Raw genomic sequence first — 15,257 nt, forward strand, 5'->3', positions numbered from 1 at the left:
TAAAAGAGAAAACAGGAAATCTATTTTTCTGGTGTTTAATGAGAAATGGTGATTAGGTTATACAGAATACTGTTCTTTTCAGTATATGTTTAGAATTCATTGTAACAGAATGATTAGGTAAAGGTCAAGGTGAATCTTTAGAGCAAACTTAACTAATAATAAGTATCTTTTGTTTCCAATAAGCAAAGGTATATTGAATCAATTGAGCATACTAATTATCTTATTTTTGTCACTTCCAGAAAACCACATCATCTATATTGTTTTTTTGTTCTTACCAGAAAAAGGTCAAGATGAACCAAATGAGCAAATTAAGTTCATAATGCATCTTTTTTCCCCTTGCATACTGCTGGCCAACATCGTAGCTATAGGTAGGTAAACTGAATGGATAGAGACTGTACTGATATAGTATGCTATTGATTAAATATTATACATCAATGGGCGGATCTTTTGTTGTAATTACTGAGGTCATCTTTTGATCTTTTTGTTCTAATTAGAGACATGTTTTGTAATCAATCAGTATCACAAACTAACATATGTGCTCACAATCCGAAGTCTATCTACAATACATTTTAAACGGTCAGGATAAAACAATGGAAAAGACAAAGTGAATGGTGATACAGCTGGTTAAACCAAAGACTTCACTCTTCAATAACTCCTGATAATACATGTTATGTGGACATCTCATTTCTATTTATATTAGTCAAGGATGTTTGATGCTGCCCTTCACCTTTATATCCTTATAACATGCATTATGCCTTTCGATATTCAATACTGAATGCCGAGCTCATAGTGTAAAATTGAATATTTGTCTCCAGCTTGAAAACTGCTTTTCCAACAATGCATCAGCATACACAAACAAATATCCTTTAATTTGTTATACAGTGATTACTGGTAATACAGTGATTACTGGTAATTCAATGATTACTGGTAATTCTGTGATTACTGGTAATCCAGTAGTTACTGGCTATTCTGTGATTACTGGTAATTCAATGATTACTGGTAATTCAGTGATTACTGGTAATCCAGTGATTACTGGTAATTCTGTGATTACTGGTAATTCAATGATTACTGGTAATTCTGTGATTACTGGTAATTCAATGATTACTGGTAATTCTGTTATTACTGCCTATTCTCTGATTACTGGTAATCCAGTGATTACTGGCTATTCTGTGATTACTGGTAATTCAATGATTACTGGTAATTCTGTAATTACTGCCTATTCTCTGATTACTGGTAATCCAGTGATTACTGGTAATTCAATGATTACTGGTAATTCAATGATTATTGGTAATTCTGTGATTACTGGTAATTCAGTAATTACTGGTAATCCAGTGATTACTGGCTATTCAGTGATTACTGGTAATTCAGTGATTACTGGTAATTCAGTGATTACTGCCTATTCTGTGATTACTGGTAATTCTGTGATTACTAATAATCCAGTGATAACTGGCTATTCTGTGATTACTGGTAATTCTGTGATTACTGGTAATCCAGTGATTACTGGCTATTCTGTGATTACTGGTAATTCAATGATTATCGATAATTCAGTAATAACTGGTAATTCAATGATTACTGGTAATTCTGTGATTACTGGTAATCAAGTGATTATAGTGGCTATTCTGTGATTACTGGTAATTCAATGATTACTTGTAATTCAATTATTACTGGTAATTCAGTAATTACTGGTAATTCAATGATTACTGGTATATCTGTGATTACTGGTAATTCAATGATTACTGGTAATTCAATGATAACTGGCTATTATGTTATTACTGGTAATTCAATGATTACTGGTAATTCTGTAATCACTGGTAATTCAGTGATTACTGGTAATTCTGTGATAACATTCTAGTGTTAGTTCCCACTCTTACAGATGACAGACAGAAGATTATATAAGAACGTTTACCATTTTTGGCAGCTCCACAACTCCTGTCCACTCAGAGAAATATACACAGTTAACTATTCAGACCTACTGTCTGGGACAATGATTGATACCAAAGCATCAGAACTATAGATAATATCCTCCCATCTGAACATTCGTCCTCACATTATGGACACAAGTCTGACAGGTCAGGCTCCAGCCATAGAATAATTTCAAACTGTCTTACAATGCCTTACAATGGTCAAACCAAACTAGTATTATAAAGTCCCAAACAAAAGGCTTTACCAAACAAAGCCACATCATTACTACGCACCTAAACATTGAAGCCAGATTGTGTTCTATTGTGATAAAGTTTTTCAGTCTGATCTGTTTTGTCAATAGAGTGAGTATACTTTCGATATTTTTCATAATATATATCGGTTTAAACAGACCTTCAAGTTAAACACACATTTATATTGCGGATCAAGACTTAACAATAAACCTGATTACAAAAGTATCTTAAGGTCACTTCTAAGATTACAAAAGTATCTTAAGGTCACTTCTAAGAATTTACTAAGTCACAATGTAAATTAGGTCATCCAGTTAGCAATGTACAGGTTATCTCAACATTAACAATTTTTTTCAACTTGATTGGATGTTTTCTAACTTTAATGATTCCGTTGCTATCCCTGACGAAGGAAAGACTTTGAAATTTGCCCTTGTTTGACCTTCAAACTATAAACAAGAAGAAGTGATAGCTACAAGACATAACTGCAAATTGCCCTTACATTGTATATCAAGTGAATGCCACTACAGAGTGAATGCCCTACCTACAATTGTCCTTACATTGTATATCATGTGAATGCCACAGAGACCTACCAATTGTCCTTACATTTACATTGTATATCATGTGAATGCCACAGAGACCTACCAATTGTCCTTACATTGTATATCATGTGAATGCCACAGAGACCTACAAATTGTCCTTACATTGTATATCATGTGAATGCCACAGAGACCTACCAATTGTCCTTACATTGTATATCATGTGAATGCCACAGAGACCTACCAATTGTCCTTACATTGTATATCATGTGAATGCCACAGAGACCTACCAATTGTCCTTACATTGTATATCATGTGAATGCCACAGAGACCTACCAATTGCCCTTACATTGTATATCATGTGAATGCCACAGAGACCTACCAATTGTCCTTACATTGTATATCATGTGAATGCCACAGAGACCCAATTGTCCTTACATTGTATATCAAGTGAATGCCACAGAGACCTACAAATTGTCCTTACATTGTATATCAAGTGAATGCCACAGAGACCTACAAATTGTCCTTACATCAGTGTGCCACAGAGACCTAATCTTACATTGTGAATGCCACAGAGACCTACAATTGTCCTTACATTGTATATCAAGTGAATGCCACAGAGACCTACAATGTCCTTACATTGTATATCATGTGAATGCCACAGAGACCTACCAATTGTCCCTTACATTGTATATCATGTGAATGCCACAGAGACCTACCAATTGTCCTTACATTGTATATCATGTGAATGCCACAGAGACCTACCAATTGTCCTTACATTGATATTGTATCCACGACCTACAATGTGAATGCCACAGAGACCTACCCAATTGTCCCTTACATTGTATATCATGTGAATGCCACAGAGACCTACAAATTGTCCTTACATTGTATATCATGTGAATGCCACAGAGACCTACCAATTGTCCTTACATTGTATATCATGTGAATGCCACAGAGACCTACCAATTGTCCTTACATTGTATATCATGTGAATGCCACAGAGACCTACCAATTGTCCTTACATTGTATATCATGTGAATGCCACAGAGACCTACCAATTGTCCTTACATTGTATATCATGTGAATGCCACAGAGACCTACAAATTGTCCTTACATTGTATATCATGTGAATGCCACAGAGACCTACAAATTGTCCTTACATTGTATATCATGTGAATGCCACAGAGACCTACAATTGCCCTTACATTGTATATCAAGTGAATGCCACAGAGACCTACCAATTGTCCTTACATTGTATATCATGTGAATGCCACAGAGACCTACCAATTGTCCTTACATTGTATATCATGTGAATGCCACAGAGACCTACCAATTGTCCTTACATTGTATATCATGTGAATGCCACAGAGACCTACAAATTGCCCTTACATTGTATATCATGTGAATGCCACAGAGACCTACCAATTGTCCTTACATTGTATATCATGTGAATGCCACAGAGACCTACAAATTGCCCTTACATTGTATATCATGTGAATGCCACAGAGACCTACAAATTGCCCTTACATTGTATATCATGTGAATGCCACAGAGACCTACCAATTGTCCTTACATTGTATATCATGTGAATGCCACAGAGACCTACCAATTGTCCTTACATTGTATATCATGTGAATGCCACAGAGACCTACAAATTGTCCTTACATTGTATATCATGTGAATGCCACAGAGACCTACAAATTGCCCTTACATTGTATATCATGTGAATGCCACAGAGACCTACCAATGATAGAGTATGTGTACTGCATATCAACTTTAATTTTACCATCACTTTTCAATAATTCAGAGGTATGATAGCGTAGCTTACATAGAGAACCAATCAAGAACCAGTACTAACACAACATGTCTTCTTATGTTTTATACAAAGTCATAGTTGATGAGCCCATCATTTTCTTGTGGATACCATCTGTTTAAAACTACGATAAAATTGTATAATATGCAGTTAGGGAGATAGATAGCTTGTTTTCAGATAACAAAATGATGTTGGTAAATGACTACATGTGTATTATCGATGATAATAGTCTCACCTTCTGGTGATTTGACTCACCATTGTCATTTGTACTCGGGCCATGTCATTTTGGTATCTCAAACTGCTGTATTAATATCCAATTCATATCCAATTATAGAATCAAATCTTGCATGCCTGGCCAACCTGGTACCCAAAAGCTTAAATGCAATCTGACAACTACTTACAGGGTTTGAAGACTGTAATACCATATAGAGGATAAATCATGACACATCATTTTTGTTGCATAAATAAATCAACAAGATGATAAGTACTTATGTAAACCAAGTATATGTTATTCATCTAGCCATTCATGGAATTTTCATTGGTTAAATTCAAAGTTTCTCATCTTAACTAAAGTGGGCAGTGACAATAATTGGCTATACAGTAATTAGTGTTTACCATTCAAAGTAGAGTCACTATTAATTAATAGTTCTGTAACAATGATCCCTAATGATCAACTCAATGATATTATTGATGGTTGAATATTATGTAAAAAGCATAATCACACACCCATTCCTGTCTGTTAGGAGCTTTGATATTAGTTCAATACAGATACACCTAATTCCAGGCTGACAGTTATGCAAATATTGGTTGTTTATAGCAGAGTGTGGTCGACAGCCATTGGGCGTGTGTGTTGTGGTAGACATTGGGGCACTAAAGTTTATCAAGTCTCCCACAAAATCTCCCACACAAATCACGAAACCTTCTGGTCAACAATCAAGACCTATCCTGTGTTATGTCTGCTGACATTAATTATTCACATATGGCTGAACCTTTAACTTTATAAGTACTTTCACCTCAACAGATATCAATCCTTGTGATTCCTGACGAATATGAACAAAGATAAAACATCACTTAATGAAACTAAAAATGTTCAACATAGATTGGTAGGCTCAAAAATTTGGATTGATAGTTTTTGACTTAAAGACATTGTCTGAACCAAAGTTTCATACTAGGGGGAGATAATCTAGTATAAGAATTCGCAAGAAAAAATCAGCAACTTAGGGTCTGCATGCCGTGACCAGTATAATATAGATAAGGGCAACATTAAGTTTGCATATGGCACAGGATGAGTCAAACAAGGGTAAATCCCTCTATAGTAAGGGCATGAAAACATCAAAAGCACCAAATTCCCTCTATAGTAAGGGCATGAAAACATCAATAGCTCAATAGCACCAAATTCCCTCTATAGTAAGGGCATGAAAACATCAATAGCACCAAATTCCCTCTATAGTAAGGGCATGAAAACATCAATAGCACCAAATTCCCTCTATAGTAAGGGCATGAAAACATCAATAGCACCAAATTCCCTCTATAGTAAGGGCATGAAAACATCAATAGCACCAAATTCCCTCTATAGTAAGGGCATGAAAACATCAATAGCACCAAATTCCCTCTATAGTAAGGGCATGAAAACATCAATAGCACCAAATTCCCTCTATAGTAAAGGCATGAAAACAAGGGTAATACTCCAATTCCCTCTATAGTAAGGGCATGAAAACATCAATAGCACCAAATTCCCTCTATAGTAAGGGCACGAAAACATCAATAGCACCAAAGCTCTCCTTGTATAGATATATAGTTTATGTTAGTGCATCGGTATGGTCTGAAACTGCAATTGTACTGCCTCCTCTGAAAGATACAATGAAAGCCCTGCAATGGACCACATGAGTAGATAATTTGATCTTCTTGTTTTATTTTTCCCTGCATTTACAAACATTTGTTTGTCAGAACCATGGCTGTGATCTGTCATAACAAATCACAAATAACAAAAAGGCATAATATCAAACATTTATAAACCAAAACTAGCTATTGGGTAGGTAATAGCAGGATAGATATGTTGTCATGGCGACAATAAAAGTGGATGAATGATCTGAACATAGAATCAATACCACTTTTCAGTAAAATCATTTCAGAAGTCGGAAGCCTGTCTCCTTTAGAAATTGTCACATATTACAGTAATGCAAAATGTCATGCTCAATCTGAGACCTCCAAATAATAAAGTGGTCCTTGTGTGTATTCAATTATATGTTCTTTTGTGTACTTTTATTGCTTATGAAAAGAAATACAATGCAACCTAGCATGCATTCTTCATAAAAGACATCTGGTAATTTGAAATCCATGGAAATCTTTATGCAGCAAGGATGTCTATTGTGTAAACATACAACCTCACGATCAGATGAGGACACTCTCAATGGCATTCAATGTACATGTGTCCTTGAAAAACAGATATGGTATCTGTTTATGATATTAAAGAACCTATTCTTCAGAGGAGGAAATATTTTCTGGAGATATTTCCAATTTGAACCCTAATAACTACCATTTAGAGGTAGATATTTGGCTGCAATTCTAAAATGGTCCCTCATGACCTCTATGAGTAAAGATCTTAAAAGGTTTGATCCTCACCGTCATTCAGAAATACAGTTTAATGCTTGAGATACAAAAGCTAATGACTTATTTCACAGATTCTCCAGCTGATTTCACAATTATCATCCAGCTAGACTTTTTCATTCACAAACCTTACACAATGTAAATTTTCCTTCATGCTCACTTTATCATGGAGAAGTACAGATATATGGTTGGGGATGTAGTTTAAATCACTTTTTACCCTTTCTCTTTTTTTTTCTTCAGAATTTTGTACAATATGGTAGGGATTTGGTACTTTTCATATTACAACTGTTATTACTACAGCTATTGATCTGTTGTATTGATTCAGACAGACTCTTCCATATACCTCACCATGTGCACTCAAGTACATTTCATTTTCTTGCCAAAACCGTTCATCTATGCAGCATAAACATGACCATCTATTCAATTCAAGAACACAAATATTGGGACAGCACTTTCATAAAACTGTAAATGACATACCATCACATGGGATTTACTTTAATGCTCATCATCTGAGCTCCATATACAAATAAAATTATCCATGAATATTTTACTCAGGCCGAAAATCAATAGCTATCTGATATTTTCAATGTATTATTCAAGAACAAGAGAATCTGTTTTATTCAAACCTCAGTAGCAGTGGGTGTATTTGAAGAAAGTAAGGTAGTTATAAGGAAACTGCTTCACCACGTATAGCATTACAACAATGTTGCACAGAATTGTGTAAGACTATATCACAATTGTAATCTAGCTACGATGCACCATTATGGTATGAATGCGATGTAGAAATTATCTTCAAGTGACTTCTGCAGTATCTTGCATACTGTTCAGTATTATCAATAAGAAGCCATGAAGATCTGTGTAACCAACCTGTCGATCTAAGCCTCTTGACCATGAAGAAGTTGTTTAAAGCCTCTTTGAAGCCTGTGACCTTGAACAGCTGTCATAGTCATTCATTTTTTAGCCCCTCAACAAATCTAAAATTAACTCCAGTCACATCAGCTAAAGGCCAATGTACATTTATCATGTACTCTCTAAGGAAATGAAGTCATTAAAAGTTTGTTAAACAAAATTTAAACCAATATAAGGCTTTTGACTTCTAAACCAATATAAGGCTTTTGACTTCTAAACCAATATAAGGCTTTTGACTTCTAAACCAATATAAGGCTTTTGACTTCTAAACCAATATAAGGCTTTTGACTTCTAAACCAATATAAGCTTTTGCTTTTGACTTCTAAACCAATATAAGGCTTTTGACTTCTAAACCAATATAAGGCTTTTGACTTCTAAACCAATATAAGGCTTTTGACTTCTAAACCAATATAAGGCTTTTGACTTCTAAACCAATATAAGGCTTTTGACTTCTAAACCAATATAAGGCTTTTGACTTCTAAACCAATATAAGGCTTTTGACTTCTAAACCAATATAAGGCTTTTGACTTTCAATAAACCAATATAAGCTTTTGACTTCTAAACCAATATAACTTTTTGACTTCTAAACCAAGGCTTTTGACTTCTAAACCAATATAAGGCTTTTGCTTAACATAAAGACTTCTAAACCAATATAAGGCTTGATTCTAACCATATAAGGCTTTTGACTTCAACCAATATAAGGCTTTGACTCTAAACCAATATAAGGCTTTTGACTTCTAAACCAATATAAGGCTTTTGACTTCTAAACCAATAAAGGCTTTTGACTTCTAACCAAATAAGGCTTTTGACTTCTAAACCAATATAAGGCTTTTGACTCTATGGCTACTTAACCAATATAAGGCTTTTGACTCTCTAAACCAATATAAGGCTTTGACTTCTAAACCAATATAAGGCTTTTGACTTCTAAACCAATATAAGGCTTTTGACTTCTAAACCAATATAAGGCTTTTGACTTCTAAACCAATATAAGGCTTTTGACTTCTAAACCAATATAAGGCTTTTGACTTCTAAACCAATATAAGGCTTTTGACTTCTAAACCAATATAAGGCTTTTGACTTCTAAACCAATATAAGGCTTTTGACTTCTTGGTTTTTGAGAAGAAAATATCTTGAAGCCTTCTTGTTATCTTTGAACTTTATTTATGTCAAGGTCGATTATTTGAACATTGACATTTTAGCAAACTTGGCCAGATAGAATTGGATGCTGAAACAAAAAATATGAAAAATTTGGCCCCTAACTGGTCCTATTGATATGTCACATTTGCAGTCTGTGATCTTTGTTCTACCTGACTAAGCTTTATTGCAACTCAAGACCTGAGGCTTTTATGACAGAAAGGTCAGTCACAGGTTAACCTTCATCTCCATGTAATGATGAAATTGGGTATCAATAGATATTTAGACTTCCCAGACCTGTAGTAAACTGTTTGGTACCCCCAGCTATTAAGATAGGCATCATCACCTGTTATCAGACTCCTACACTTCATTGACCATCATCAGGTCATCTCGGTCACCTTTAGACAATTACTCATTGTTTCAATAGGCAACTGTAACACATATCAACACATATCTCAAAGGAATTTTCAGTGTACATTGACACATAGAACAAGATATAAGACAATATAGTATTGACCTCCATTTATACAAATAGTTCATATGAACGTAATAACATACCTCTTCATTTCCTTTAGCTTCACTACTTTCAGCAGAAGTCTTTTGGTCAGATTCTATTGAAGTATTATTTTCTACAGGTATTTCATCTTCTTTTTTTGGACAAACACTTTCTTTGACTTCAGTTACCTCCCCCTTTCCTTTATTTTCTACAGGTGTTTCACTACTGTCTGTGCTAGTTGTCTGCCCCTGTTGGGGAGACCTTGACCCTAACGTGTCTTCTGGTTTTGTTGCTGTTGATGAAGTCAAGTTTTGGTGATTAGAATCCTGATCCACAGGGTTAGCTCCTCCTTGCTGCACCACACTGTAAGTACCTGTCTGGTCTTTGGGAATCTCACTGTCCTTGTCCCCACTGGACAAACTGAACTTTCTCAATTTATTTCCCATTCTGAAATCTAACTACACACACAGAAATATATATATCCACTGAACCTCACAAACAGCGATATCTACAATCTGGGACCTGTGAGGCTGAGAAGGGCTAATCCTACGGTGGTCATATCAATGAATACCTCATTAATTGTTACAATGTGATTGCCTCCAATGCTCTGACTAATTGAGTTATTAAAGCTTCGACCTCTCCCTTTTGGAGTTGTATATGTTGCTGCAGCTTAACACTGTCACGGACCTAGTCAATACACATAACACATATGCATGCCGTGGAGCTGGTCTTACTCCGCAACGGTTCACTCGTCAAATCAAACAACTCCTTCTTTTATCAATATTTTTGATGTATATTACACAGGAGAGGACACCAAGTCACCAGGATGTAGACGGAGAATGGAGTTTACATCAGATACACACAAAGTGTCTTCATTGATCTCCACTTTCCATTTGATATACAATTCTTTCAATATCAATTCTATACAAAATCTATCACCATTTCTCTCAACGTCAATGCTATACAACTTCTACTGGCAGCTCTCTAAAATTTCCAGGAAATATATCCATACATGGAAAGTTTCAAGTGTAAGTGGATTCACAAACATGGAGAAAGTTCCCAGCACAAACTGCCACAAGTACCAGTCAGATTGACTGCTGATTGAAATGAAGTATTAGTAATAGGAGGAACAGCTGTATACCAACAATGTCACCAGTGGCAGGACTGGTAAATAATCACAATAATCCAGATTTAATATATAGCCATGGAAACTAGGTTATACCACACTAGGCAGCATGACTATATATGTGTATACACGCTTGCATGCTTTGCTGAGCTGTGCTGACAAGATTTGCTGATTTAATTTCCCAGACAATGTCCTTGTACATCATGTCACATCCCACCGAGCCATCAGTACATCAAACCTTGCCTGAGCTTCCACTCTTTGCTCCTGAATACATGTACTGTTTAATGCCTGTGGCTAGTAGTCTGTCCACACAATAATCCTGGAATCTGTGATGGTGTGATATTAATTGGTGGGGAGATGATTATGTACCACCTTTACACATATACACCTTAGTCCACACACCGCTGTGGTGAAAATTCCAATAACAGCTGAAATATGACAGGCCTTGAATGGCACACTAATAAAACGACAAAAGGCTTGTTAAACTTCAGCAATCAGCAAGTTCTCATTACATCTAGCATTCGATCCTCATTAATTGATTGATTTGGTCAGACCAATTTTCTCCTTTTGATCCAATGGAATTATGATGATGACCTGGGTTTTAAACTATTTTAATGGCTGCTATCACAAAGAAACTGTACTATTGAAATAGAAATCATTAATATATTTTTTTTCTTCATAGGAATTTGAATTTCATTCTGCTTTAAAATAATAAATTACTTTAGTAATGCATAATCAGAACTCAATTTTGATATAACATCTCACAAGGAAGTATTATTAAATATCTTAATATCTTACTCGGCCACAGGGCCAAACAACATTCATTTTGTCAAAGATTTCATCAGTAGTAGTCGATCAACATAGCTTTTGGCCAATAGAAACAATATTCAAAAGCGAATGACCATGACATTTGACCTTTACGAATGTTTAACCATATTATGACCTTTAAGGGTCATCTTTCTGTAAAATTGAGGTCAATTTGGTATGTTTCATGTATCAAACTTCGGAGAGATAATTGAGTTTAAGAATTCAGCGAGAAAATCTTAACCCGAAACTTTGTATCTGATGAACTGTATAATTATATATAAATATTGATTCACAGATACAGACAAACAAGACATACTATGTATATAGCTACTCTGAGATGGTTTTGTGATAAATGTCAGACATATTCCTCCTACATAGACATTGGATCAGCTATCACTTTGTAAAGAATGTCAATGCAAGTTTGATTAAAAAGTCTTAATTCCACCTACACAGTAACCATTTTTAAACTTGTCACGTCAGAGTAAAATTTTCCAATCAAGGATGAACACCGTCTTGAGGACAGTCTTCTAAACTAATGCATGAGCTTTAAAGTGTGTTGTTTATTTTGTTTGGCAATGTGCTGTGAGAAAGTCTCTGTTATTTGTTGTTTATTTTGTTTGGCAATGTGCTGTGAACAAGTCTGTTATTTGTTGTTTATTTTGTTTGGCAATGTGCTGTGATGAGCAAGTCTCTGTTATTTGTTGTTTATCCTGTTTGGAAATGTGCTGTGAGCAAGTCTCTCTGATTTGTTTTTTATATGCTGTGAGCAAGTCTCTGTTATTTGTTGTTTATCCTGTTTGGAAATGTGCTGTAAGCAAGTCTCTCTTATTTGTTTTTTATATGCTGTGAGCAAGTCTCTGTTATTTGTTGTTCATTTTGTTTAACAACATGCAGTGAACATATCTGTAGTTTTGTTTTTTGTTTTGTTTGACAGTGTTCAAAAGCATTTCCTCTGCTGTTTATTGTTCATTTTGTTATAGTCAATGTACAATACATATCTCTTTGTGTTATTGTTTATTGTTGTAAGTCTCTCTCTATGTTGTTAGTTAAGGAGAGGATCTGCTGATCTGTTATAAGGTGTAAAGAAACATTACTGACAGCACAATAGTTAGCCTGCAGCTTTTATAAATAATTAACTCCAAGAAATTATACTAGGTACGATAATGTGTGGCTCCTCTAATATACAGGGCTGTATGACTGCAGGTACAATATTACGGCATAATTATATACTGTTACATAACATGCAAATGTTCTGCGTTTTTTTTTTATTTGTTTCTTCTTTGTGTTTTCTTCTTCTTCTCCTTCTTCATTTTGTTTTCTTCTTCATTTTGTTTTCTTCTTCATTTTGTTTTCTTCTTTTTCTTCTTCCTTTTTTTGTGTTCTTCTTCTTGTTTTCTTCTTCTGAGTAATGTTCTTCATCTACCTCCCTTTCTTCTATGCAATATTACAAAGCATACAAATGTGCCTTCTTCTTCTTTGACAAAATTTGTCATTACATGACAGAAAATTCTCCTTCTCCTTTGTTCTTGTTTTTTTATTCTTTCTCTGCCTATCAGCAGATATATAAAAGTACTGTTGTTGTATATTTCCCACCAAGCATAACGAAACACACGTCTATTTCCACTGTCATATCAACTGACCAAAATCAATAGCCAAGATCCTTTATCCACTAATGATTTCTAGTACAGGTTGGTATGTACACCTGTGTCACCTGACGATGATCAAAGATGCTTGATTGGCAGACACTGGACACCACGAACAACAGGTATATGTAGGTATGATTTACGTACAGCCTACATAGCAGACGTGATTGATAAACTTACCACATCAACAGTATACACAAAGTAAATCATGCATGATCGATAATTCCCACCTTGATATAAAATGACAAAAGTTTGTCCTAAAACCCGCCTATGAAACATTATATAATTAGATTGCACAATATTCTCTGCATCCTATTTCTATACGTCATCCCTGTTGTAGGGTCTATTGGTTGTTAGCATGTACAGGGCAGGCATCAAAATTCTAAACATGAAGTGAATCCATTGAAATCCTCTTATGTTAAAACTCTATGAAGAGTAATGATCACATATAGACTGGACAAGTTATAGGAATACTGGTCGATGTAAGCACTTTCAGAACTTTCTTGGGACAATATCGTCATCAGAATCTTGAATTTCATTTCTATTGTCCTTCTCCAGGCCAAGTATCGCATCATACCGTTCTCTGACTGGTAAAATCTGTCTCTAACATGCAATGCAAACATCTAAATTCTACATGCTTCTGGGAATATAACTAAAGTTTATACCATCGTTGTCAAGGAAATTGTAGAGATAATACAGGAAGTCAAGTGCAGTTATATCTATCTGAACAAAGTATCCAGGGCTTTGAGAATACACACTAATTCATGCAATAAATCCTTCTACAATTCTACTAAAAAGGATAGCATTAAGTCTACAAAAGATGATGAAAATTGGCCATGGGTAAGCAATGCAAATAGCATGTCAGCTCTATAATGGGCTGACAAAGGACTAACAGCAGATATTTTATGATTTAGAAAATGTCTACAATGTAGGACAGACATTGCCAAGTCTACAATTTAGTATTGACATTGCCAAGTCTACCATTTAGGACAGACATTGCCAAGTCTACAATTTAGCATAGACATTGCCAAGTCTACCATTTAGGACAGACATTGCCAAGTCTACAATTTGGGACAGACATTGCCAAGTCTACCATTTAGGACAGATATTGCCAAGTCTACAATTTAGTATAGACATTGCCAAGTCTACCATTTAGGACAGACATTGCCAAGTCTACAATTTAGAGAGACATGGCCAAGTCTACAATTTGGGACAGACATTGCCAAGTCTGCAATTTAGGACAGACAAATTGTTTGTATAAAAAAGAAAAAGTTAACAAAAAACAAAACAAGGCAAGAATTACGAAGGAAAAACAAACAATTAGGGACAATGCAAAGTCTACTTCAAAAGGGCAAAGTACGGAAAGTAATCAAACAAGAGAATTCTATTTGGAGTATATTAGCTGCTACGTGTCTACATTATGATACAAAATGTCCTGTAAAATCTCGTTTATGAATATAACAGTTAGTTAAACAAACATATTGGTACAGCAGTGGTGGCAGATTTCCCAGGAAATCAATTCAACACACAACTTTCCCAGTAAAACTCGTGTTGCAGAATCCCACTAATGATTTCTGGTACAATTATCAGCACAATCAGAGCAATCAATCTAAAACGCTACAAATGTTTACTACTCAGGTCACAGCCTACAGATATCGTATAATACTAAATACCATATATACATGTGTATTGACATAGCTGCTGGGTTTGTACATTTGGGCTATATTAGTATTTCATCTCTCTAATTTATCTATCAGAGTAAAACAACTTTATAAATCTTTAACAGCATATACCAGGTATGCTTCAGGTGACATAACAATTACCTGATTTTAATAGGTAAAAAGAAATGCATTTGACTACATTATGTTCCACCCAGAAATTCCATTTACCTATTTTTTAAGTATAAATTCATGGAACTAAGCAAATATAACAGATTGTAGGTAGTGGCTAACCTACTGATATACTGATGGCAAATGCAAATCATGATTAATGCTAAAGTATATTAAGGGTAAAGTTATATCTTGCAAAACGTT

General features: G+C 35.0%; 1 protein-coding gene across 2 annotated transcripts in view; it reads right to left on the reverse strand.

Annotated features, from left to right (window-relative positions):
• Positions 1–15,257, reverse strand: part of LOC138322985 (cAMP-dependent protein kinase regulatory subunit) — a 75,487-nt gene that overhangs the window by 35,942 nt on the left and 24,288 nt on the right. Inside the window, exon 1 of one of the 2 annotated variants that reach the window (XM_069267266.1) lies at positions 9,711–10,497. The exons of the other annotated variant lie outside the window; for it this stretch is intronic. Coding sequence (XP_069123367.1) covers positions 9,711–10,094 — 384 coding nt within the window. The 5' untranslated portion in view covers positions 10,095–10,497. Of the gene's footprint in view, positions 1–9,710; positions 10,498–15,257 lie in introns of those variants that run through there. 2 annotated transcript variants of the gene reach the window in all.

The sequence above is a fragment of the Argopecten irradians genome, chromosome 5 (assembly GCF_041381155.1).
Source record: "Argopecten irradians isolate NY chromosome 5, Ai_NY, whole genome shotgun sequence".
NCBI lineage: Eukaryota > Metazoa > Mollusca > Bivalvia > Pectinida > Pectinidae > Argopecten > Argopecten irradians.